The 10190-nt window shown below is 36.6% G+C and overlaps 1 protein-coding gene across 4 annotated transcripts; it reads left to right on the top strand.

The window, feature by feature from the left end:
• The first annotated feature begins 221 nt into the window (after positions 1 to 221).
• LOC122637418 (tyrosine-protein kinase CSK-like) lies at positions 222 to 9622 on the top strand. 4 transcript variants are annotated; one of them, XM_043829501.1, is made up of 8 exons: positions 222 to 419; positions 2639 to 2683; positions 7124 to 7509; positions 7866 to 8519; positions 8619 to 8814; positions 8908 to 8991; positions 9104 to 9196; positions 9268 to 9622. In XM_043829501.1, exons 3-8 carry the CDS (start codon positions 7154 to 7156, stop codon positions 9361 to 9363), a joined length of 1479 nt encoding a protein of 492 aa, XP_043685436.1. In that variant the 5' UTR covers positions 222 to 419; positions 2639 to 2683; positions 7124 to 7153; the 3' UTR covers positions 9364 to 9622. The 4 variants fall into 4 exon arrangements, with proteins under 4 accessions (XP_043685436.1, XP_043685433.1, XP_043685434.1 ...); XM_043829498.1 differs by having other exon boundaries at positions 223 to 419; positions 8905 to 8991; XM_043829499.1 differs by lacking the exon at positions 2639 to 2683 and having other exon boundaries at positions 223 to 419; positions 8905 to 8991.
• The last annotated feature ends 568 nt before the right edge of the window (positions 9623 to 10190 follow it).

Here is a 10190-nt window from a genome sequence, read left to right as displayed (position 1 = left end):
TTTAAATTCAAACTGGTTTATAATTATAATTTATTCCCGCGTTCTAAAGGTTCTAAGAAAAGATAGAAACTAGAAAGTAGAGTTAAAGAAGAATTGCGATTGGTTGAGATTAGCGCACTCTTACGGCAGAGTTACGAATTAATCGTAATTTAGTTGAAGAAGTTGCCACACCTGAGAAACGACTTGTGTTGCCCTGAAGTCAACTCCAGCTTCGTTTTTTCTGTGGAGCAAAAGATACTCTTCACTCGATTCGTGTGGAGCAAAATGGCCGCCCGCCCGAAGTGAGTCTGACGTTTCGCAAAGTGTTTATGACGTTTTTTCGTGTAGTTTTTATAAATATTCGTTTTATGTGAGACAGTGCCAGTGGTTTTTCTATGTCTGTTTGCATCTTCGTGGAAATAAGCTGGCTGAGAGCGTAGGTAAGTCCGATATTTTTGGTTAAATACGCGCGCAGATGATAAAATTTGTGTATTGCGATACCATCGAGTAAGTTCAAAATTTCTTTGACACGTACGTTCGGCATAATTCCAAAGGGAAATGTATTAACGATCGTTTATCGCGTTACGATCTATAGATAATATCGTTGCATGCTCTTCGGCCCACGTTCGATCGTTGAATTATACCGGGTGTATTATTTTTTCGGAGTATAAGTGGGCGTTATTTAAATGGCACAGACTATTGCATGCAAACTACGTCTGTTAAGAAGTTTATGTAAATAGTATGTATTTTGTATTCATATAATTTGGACTTAAAGCGTTGTGTACATGTGTCAAGCGACGCTATTTATTAAGTAAAGTATGTTGGAAAGTAACGCATGCTAATAATCTATAACGATTTCAAAGACATTATTAAAAATTATTTCTTGAACGTCTTCTCTAAGTTATCAATATTTTTTTCCAGTAACACGGAATATAGTCCTTTATGATTACGCTTATCACGATCTTTGTATCCATCGTATAAGATTCTAATTTTAATCCGCTTGAAAACACAGACATTATCTATAGCGTTTTCCTACGAAGATTGTACTTTATTCTTATATCTATATATTAAAGTTTCCTATCGAGAAGAACTTAAACACTAGTAAATAACATATTGTTCATTCTGAGATATCTAATCAGAGGACCATGAACATTACTTACTTTAAAGACCGAATAAACTTTAAGATTAGATTCTTGAAATATTTTCCATTACGATATATCAAGATGAGAAACTAATGAAACTCAAAACATCCCATAGCTTAAATCTGTTAGGACAGAGGTTTTTGATCGGTATTCCCATCCTGTTAACATATGAAGAATAGTGTGAATCAAGTGATTAATGCATTTGGAAGGTAGCAAAGTAGTCAATGTTGGCGTATAGAGTCATGCGAGTTCTAGCAATTAGCTATTGGCTAATTATGCGGTTAACGGTCTACGCACGCCATACATGGGGAATAATTTAGTCACAATGCGTTATTGTACACTGTAAATGGAGCGTTCTTCCTCCCAGATATATATATATATATATATATATATATATATATATATATATTTCTTTTCTTTTTCTTTTTTTTCTCTTTCCTCGGTTCGCACTGCCGCCCATTTTATACGAAGGTAAACCACGTTGGATTATTTACAATCGTGGCGCGCTTTCTAAGGAGTTCGCGAGTGAGCAACCCGGCTGACTCTCCTCGGTAGTTAAGGCTCTCTCACGCACTTCTTACCTAATTAATTTGAATTACGGCCGCTCGGTGAGCAGGGTGAGAGGTAGAGATCGTAACCTTGTGCCCGTTGTTGATACGGTCGCGGTATCGAAATATCGAAGATACGATCCACCTTTCGATCAAAGATCAAACTTTCGCTTGGTTTCGCGATACGTTATATTTTATGTAGAAATTACTATTATTATCATTTATATATATATATACATATATACATACACATATATATGTAAATGATATAAATATATCTAAATAAATAATAATAAATATAATATCTTATAAATAATAAATCATATATTTAAATAATAATAATAATCATTTATATATATATATATTTCCATAATACAATTTTTATGAGGGAATCATTAGCTATTTTTTACCATAAAACTTTAAACAGTAAACTTTTAGCTTACTTATTTACCATAAAATGAGATTTCTTGTACATATGTGTGTGTGTGTGTGTGTGTGTGTGTGTGTGTGTGTGTGTGTAGACACACACACACGCGCGCGCGCGCGCACACACACACACACGTATATAAATATATTTTAAGAAACATTCATACAAAAAAAATAAATTATTATACAAAAAAAGTCTCCAGCAATTCATTCGATCCTCTGTTTTAGCATTTTAATTGGTAACCGAGCGTTGATTACATTATACGGGCTTACTAGCATGTGGGCTCTCATTAAAATGCTTGCATCGCGTGATATCGGATTCGCTTCTTATTTCGATCGTTTCAAAACGGCTATTGTAACGACAACACCGACGACGACGACGACGACGACGACGCTGATGCTCTCAACTACGAACTTCGAGTTTCTATCGAAAAGAATTCTTCGCAAAACGTTTTCTTGATCCGTATATAATTTAAATTTAACTCACGCACCGTAAAGTAGCTTTGCGATCAAAACAGATTTACATATGTCGTGTTGTTTCAGTGGGACGATATTCTTCGGACGATGGACGGTCAATCTGCAGCCTAGGTAATATTTTACGATTCAACAAAATAAAATATAATGTTTTCCGTTCGATTTACGATCCTTTTCATAACACATATATATATATATATATATATAAATATAAAAAAATAGATAAATAAAAAAACAGAAAAACTTCTTTTTCGAGATTATCAAGTACGAAAAAAAGAATTTAGCAACGAGGGTCGGGGACAGGGACGTATTCCGAGAGAGAATTCAGCCGTTTCTATTTCTGAGTTTTCGGAATGCGTTCATCCTCTTTTGAGTGTCCAAAGTGCGCTTTTAAATGGGGTTGAGGTAAAATACATACATACATACATACATACATACATATATATATATATATATATATACATACACATAATAAAACATATAATATTGTATTAAAATATATAAAACTATATAAAACAAAATAAATATATATATAAGATAAAAGAATATATATTAGAAAAAAAAAACATACGTGTACATATATATATATATATATATATATATATATATAAAGAAAGAAAGAGAGGAAAGAAAAAGAAAACGAAAGAAAAAAAAAATGCAAACGTAAAAAAAAAAAATTCCCGTAAAATCGGCGAACAATCACATTGTCGTTTTGATGGGCCAGATGGGTAAACGATGGGTCATGGTACAGTAACGTGTACTGTTAAAGAGCAACGTGCAAACCGAGCGAATCTGTTGCACGTTCTCAGCCCTCCCGTCGTTTTCCCTTTCCCTATTCCGATCTCTCACCGTCTTTCCTTTTCCTCTCTCTCTCTCTCTTTCTCTCTCTCTCTCTCTCTCTCACTCTTTCTCTATCTCTTTCTCTTTCTCTCTTACTCTCTTACTCTCTTACTCTTTCTGTCCTGTTTTCTCTCTCTTACTCTTTCATACTAACCAAGATACCACGGACCTCGAACGATCCACAACGGTGATATTAATAGTACGGTACGTGCGTACAGGACACCGTCTCGAATGAGCTTTGCATAAATTACCGGCGAAATCGCCAAAGAGAATTTTGCCGTTTATTTCCATCGTAATCTCTACCTGGTGTGCCAAAATACACTTGTGAAAGAAAGAAAGAAACAGAGAAGGAGAAAGACAGAGAGAGAGAGAGAGAGAGAGAGAGAGAGGAGAGGAGAAGAAAAGAGAGAAGGAAAGACGTACATTTACTACGACAGGGCATCGTTCTCATAAATCTATCGACAGTCGACTCGTTTTACACCTGCTAAAATCATTTTTTCATTTATTTCTATCTCTTTTTTCCTCCCCATCTCCCTTTCCGTTGGTACTTAAATCTATTTTTAGATTTGTCGTATTATTATTAGAAAGATTAATTATCTATTTAAAATGAACGAGGATTTAATAGAAAAAGGAATTCTAATCACGTGTACGTGCTTCTCGTTGTTTGAATAGTAAAGAGAGAGGGGTGGGGTAGGATGGGGTGGGAGAAAAAAGAGAACGAAAAAAATTTTATTCTATATTATTAATCGAAATTTGAAAACTTCAGTGTCGACAATCCAACGCGGTAGGGAGAGAGCAAATTTAATCGATTAAAAACGATTTATTATCAATGAACATTTGTGTCCAAAATTGAAATGGAAGCGCTTTGAATCATAACGCGAATAAAGAAGTCGATTGATCAACAATTCAAGTCGATCGATTTAAATCACGATGATTATCGCTGGAGTAACAAATCAATGATTCTTCGTAACGAATCGATAATTCCATTTGATAGCTTTACGCGGCGTACAAACGATTCGATACAGTAATCAAATTCATTAATTTCTTTCGTGGGACTTTTCAACGTGTAACGAATGAAAGACTGAACGGGAGGGCAGATGTTCGTGGGGGGAAAAAAAATAAAAAAATAAAAAAAAAAATAGACATAAATGAGGCGAGACGAATCGAAACGACGTGATCGATCATATTTCAAATTGTTTTAAAAATGTAACGAAAGAATTTCTGATTATTAAAATATCTTCCAATGATTTTTAATTAATTTCAAAATCGATCATATTAATTATATACTTTATTAAATATCTTTAAATATTAATACCGTTATTATCTAATATTTTATTGCTCGATAATAAATACGAATAATAAATTAATCATTTGTTAACGATCAGCGTCAAAATGATTTTATTTATTACGGAAAGATTTGAAAAAGAAAAAAGAAAAGAAAGAACAGAGAGAAAAAATCGCGAGTAGATATTGTCGAGTTACCCTGTATAAAATTTTCACTGGAAACACGTCTCTGTTTCACTTCCTACGATCTACGTTCTCGAGAAGATCTCCCTAGCTATCATAAAACTTTCCTCTCGTCCCACGATCCTCGTTTCGCTTCTGTCACCCATGCACGTGGACCTCTCACAATCAGCTGTGATTCGAGACAGCTCATTCTACGTTTTGACAGTATGGCTAACCTTGAGTGACATCATTCCTATGACATGCACTCGCGAAATGACGCGCAATATCCGAGAGAAAAAACGTATATATATTTAGGTGTGTGGTGTGTGTATATATATATATATATAATGTGTATATGTATATATGTATTTATATATATATCAAGTTTTTACTCATCTCTTGCCGCACTCTTTTAAACCACACACGGACACGCACTTAGATGAACATAATATGATTAACTCAAGTCTTCATCCGGATTTGGCTGATATCGTGCACGGAAAAGTTTGCCATTTAATGGCACGCTATATATTCCTCGTCGTTGAACGTTTTAATTGTAGGAATTATGTAATTTGATTATTCGACTCATCGTAGAAATACATATTTAAAATAGTCTACGAATTTCATTGTTTCTTTTTTTTTTTGTTGCACAAGATTGTAAGATGCATTTCTTAGGTTTTATCAGGTAGGTTATTTTAAACATCGTGAGTGCCTTTATCGCTTATGATTTTATCAGAGAAATCATTCTTATATATTCTTATCGGCAAAGACAACAAATATTATTCCTTCGTTCGTCAGTGAAACAGACCATTCATTTTCTTTCAAAGATTTGACATTAAAAGGATGACAAGGCGCGGGAGTATTTGTAAGATTTACGTAACTACAAATCGTATATTAGTAGACGAGTCCAAGTGCGGGGAAACTATACATTTTCGCGTGACATAACGCTTGTGCTCGTTACAGACGCTAACCAAGGATAAACCCAACTTGAATTATTCAATATTTGCTTGCGCTTCGCGGATTTGTATCTCCCTCCGGTGGTGGAATTTCTCCTGGTATAGTTTACATAGAAAATGAGCGAGAAATTATCGTGTTGCCTTTCGTGCCGCATCAGCTTACCAACTATTGCAATCTATTCTTTTTCACTTTTTCCATAACGAAGTTTCTTCTTTCTCTCTCTCTTTTTTTCTTCCCTTTTTTCTTTTTATCAAGTCGAAGAAGGGACATTACAAAAGGAAAGAAAATCGAGTTGTATGCCGTGGTAAAAGCAACTATGTGGCTTAGTTCAATGACATCTCCTTTAGTCTTCCACAATGCTTGACTTTTGAGTTTCATCGTGACTTTCACTTTTTTAGTTGGCTCTCGACGTCTACGATAGTTCCTTCTTTCATACGTACAGTGTCTCACTGATTTAGTCGATTTATAAATTTTAAATTTAAATCTAAGCAAGAGAGGAATATATATATATATATATAATTTTAACTCTATCTTCAAAGATATCCAAATATTATGTTTATCTCGTTACGAGATTAAATCATATTTAAAAAGGATACCAGACGAGAGCTAGTTAAGGAGTCAAAGGAAATCTCCCAGTTGTTCCGTCGAATACCACTTGTGTTTATATTAGTAACGCCTTATTGATTTCATAATCGTTGTGAAAATATATATCCTCGGAATGAATCATCGAGCTCGGTCGAATGCATATATTCACGTATCAGCGTCCAACGTGTTTCTAACGTGCGCGGATGGACGGTGCAAGGGCGGTAGTAACAGCAGTAACAGTAATGGCTCGTGTATGGCTTAGAGACAATGGTCACTTAAAACTAAATGCAGCGTTTAAAAGAGTCACCTCGCAGTCCATGGTCAGTTAGTAATTGCTAGCTCGATGTCCGACGCTTCGGATAAGTTAATTTGTGAAACGAGCCTCATAAACTCCTACGCGTTTGAGCGACGTCCCGAAATTAGCACGAGGATGTCCACTTTGTGTCACGATTTCTCTCTCTCTCTCTCTCTCTCTCTCTCTCTCTCTTCTTACACACACACACACACATATATATTTATATATTTCTCTCTCTATATATATCTCTCTATCCGATATCAAATAAATTTAGATGCAACGGAAATTGTGCAAAGGACAATGACATCGTCGTTGTTAGACGAAGGATAGAAATGACGATGATTCGATAATCCAAATTTTCCAGAGTATATACAAAGTTGTAATTTTCATTCTTTCCTTCTATTTTTTTTTTTCTTTCTCCCTTTTCTTTTCAGATCGGTAAAGCTCACTGTGTGGCAGTTGCGATGCCAACTTATCACAATGCGGGTGGTGGATACCCGAATGTGTCAGCGCCAGCGCGGCAAGCGAAGCTCGATGGCAATCAAAATCATCACACGATCCCTTCAAACGTAACGACCCACCCTCTCATTCAAAACACCACCTCGCACAACGCTCCTCCAAATCTGTCAGCGAGCAACATTCCGTCCCATCCAGTATCACCGACGATGACCACGCATTCGAGCGTAACATCCCCAAACTTGACGAGCCATATGAACACGGCGTCTTCACCGGTTCTCCTTACTTCGAACGTCACGAATCCTGGAAATACCACTGCTCTATCGGCCAATCCGAGGCATGAAGTCAAATTGAATGCTATGCCGTACGTATGCACAAGTGTATGGAAACTGTTCGATGATTAACTTCGATCATATGATGTAGATATCTGTTCGATCGATCTAAAAAAAAAAAAAAAAAAAAAGAAAAAAATTAGAAAAGGAAAGGAAAGAAGAGAAGGAATTTTCATTCGAAAAGATAGCTCGATCTCGTGCAAATAATTAATGAAATAATATAATGATCAAATAAAATGTTCAACTTGGAATTATTTATCTCGACTAATTTAACGAGTGTTACGTATACTTCAAGTATGCTTGAATCATTTCACCTCAACGAAAGATACTTGTTTGTTTTGCTTCGTTAAATGAGAAATGTTCGTTTCAAGATCTAACCTTGTTACAGATGGTTCCATGGGAAGATATCTAGGGAAACTGCGGAAAGGTTGTTACGGCCCAGAGAAGATGGTCTGTTCCTAGTTCGAGAGTCGACGAATTTCCCCGGAGACTATACCCTCTGCGTGTGTTATCAAGGACGTGTGCAACATTACAGAGTGAAATACAAGAATAATCAGTTGACCATCGACGACGAAGAATTTTTCGAGAATTTAGCGCTCTTAGTCGAACATTATGAGCAAGATGCCGACGGTCTTTGCACTCAGTTGACGAAATCCTTACCGAAACAAGGGAAACAAGACTTTTGCGTCGATCCCAAGGCCTTCATCGAAGCTGGCTGGGTTATTCAGACTCACGAGTTAGAATTAAGAGAGTGTATCGGTAAAGGTGAATTCGGTGACGTTTTACTCGGTGTTTATAGGGGCGAAAGGGTGGCCGTGAAAATGTTGAAAGACAATAGCGAAGCGGCGCAAAGGTTTTTGGCCGAGGCGAGTTTAATGACCTCGTTGATTCACGACAATCTCGTTAAATTACTTGGTCTTGTATTCAATAATCAACACATGTACCTGGTTACGGAATATATGAGCAAGGGATCCCTAGTGGATTACTTGAGATCTAGAGGGCGATTACACGTATCCAAAAAAGATCAAATCAATTTTGCCTAGTACGTAATCTATATAGATCATAGTTCTTAACCCTTACGATATTCCTTTATCCCAGGAGACCTTGTTGGCCATTGAACGAACGATCGGTTTATTTTCAGCGACACGTGTGCCGGTATGGCATACTTGGAGTCGAGACACGTCGTCCATCGCGATTTAGCCGCGAGAAACGTCCTCGTTGCGGAAGACAATTCCGCGAAAGTTTCGGACTTTGGCTTGGCACGAGACGAAAACTTCTCTCTCGATGGTGGAAAGTTGCCCATCAAATGGACCGCCCCGGAGGCTTTAAAGCAGAACGTAAATATATTATGACCGGCACTACCTTCTGACGAAAAAGCTTTTAAGCGTTTCCTTGCGCGACGATGCATCTCATCATTTGTTTTTCAGAAGTTTTCTAACAAATCTGACATGTGGAGTTTCGGAATACTCCTTTGGGAAATCTATTCCTTTGGACGCGTGCCCTATCCACGTATCGTAAGTAGTTTTCATTTAAAAAACGACTTTTATTATCTAGATATATTCATTCCTTTGCTCTTACCATATCGCACGGGAACTGAATTATTTATATTAATATATTCGTTCGTAGCCTCTAGCCGACGTTGTCAAGTGCGTGGAAAAAGGTTACAAAATGGAACCACCAGATGGATGTCCGCCCGAAGTGTATGACATTATGAGACAGGTAGATGAACAAAGTTTTCGCGTAAAACTTCATATCTGACGTTAAAAGCTTCTAACGTTTATGCGTTCCAGGCCTGGGATCTTCAACCAGAGAAGAGACCTACGTTCCATGATATAAAAGTAACGCTTGGTCAACTAAAAGCAGAGTACACCAAAGGCGTGAATTAAAAGAAGGCTTATCTTAGGTCGACCTAGAAACGATGTAGAATTAACACATAACAGAACTGATTTCTCAAATACGATGCTTCTTTCATTTTAAGGACAAATATAGTGGCTCTAAAAACTTCGATTAGAGGGATGAGGTAATGAACGAGGAGAAAAAAGAAAGGACGAAAAAGGAAGAAAGAAAAAAGAAAAGAAAAGAAGAACGAGCAAATGCAATTCTTATTGTACATTTTATATGCAATACTATTTGCGTCGTCGTTTATATTTATTGCTAATTTAGTTGTCGTGAATATTGGGGAGGTTTTAATTTTTATATGACAATATTTTGCACAAGCATTACCTACGTCGTGCCTTTGTTCAAGTTGATATTCTGAATGAAGAAACTCGACTTGTACATTCTCGAAATCCGTGTTGACTCGAGCCGATGTCGGGTTTTTAAGATACTTAATCCGAAATAATTGCCTATCACACTTAATGGATCCTCAATGGACGTACCTTTTTACAGTCTGTTATGACGAAATGTGTGAACGATACGTCGCCTGATACGTTCACGGCGCCGTTACCGTTTTGAAATACTTTAGAGACTTTTCCATGGCAGAAAATGTAATTTCGACGTATTACGCAGTTTCGCGTTGAAGTGAACTGATTTTAAAATAATTCATATACTAGCTAACGTATCAGTCGATATAACTTGTCCTTTTGGACATAAAGTTACGTAACCTTACACTTTTTCACTCCCGTAGAACAGTTCAAAACAAAGAATTCCTGTTGTTAAAGTTTCAAACGATCTATTTCAGCGATCGTAGGGTTGCGAGTATTCGCTAGCAGCT

This window comes from Vespula pensylvanica, chromosome 2 (assembly GCF_014466175.1).
Source record: "Vespula pensylvanica isolate Volc-1 chromosome 2, ASM1446617v1, whole genome shotgun sequence".
Taxonomy (NCBI): Eukaryota; Metazoa; Arthropoda; class Insecta; order Hymenoptera; family Vespidae; genus Vespula; species Vespula pensylvanica.
Note: the sequence above shows the minus strand (reverse complement) of the source record. Positions and strands in the feature narration are given on the sequence as shown.

Bases quoted from the DNA above. Each gene is read 5' to 3' on its own strand.
- LOC122637418 (XM_043829499.1), top strand. From the start codon at position 7,154: ATGCCAACTTATCACAATGCGGGTGGTGGATACCCGAATGTGTCAGCG. The intron at 8,520-8,618 runs GTACGTAATCTA...GTTTATTTTCAG, and splicing joins GATCAAATCAATTTTGCCTA to CGACACGTGTGCCGGTATGG. The intron at 8,992-9,103 runs GTAAGTAGTTTT...ATTCGTTCGTAG, and splicing joins GCGTGCCCTATCCACGTATC to CCTCTAGCCGACGTTGTCAA.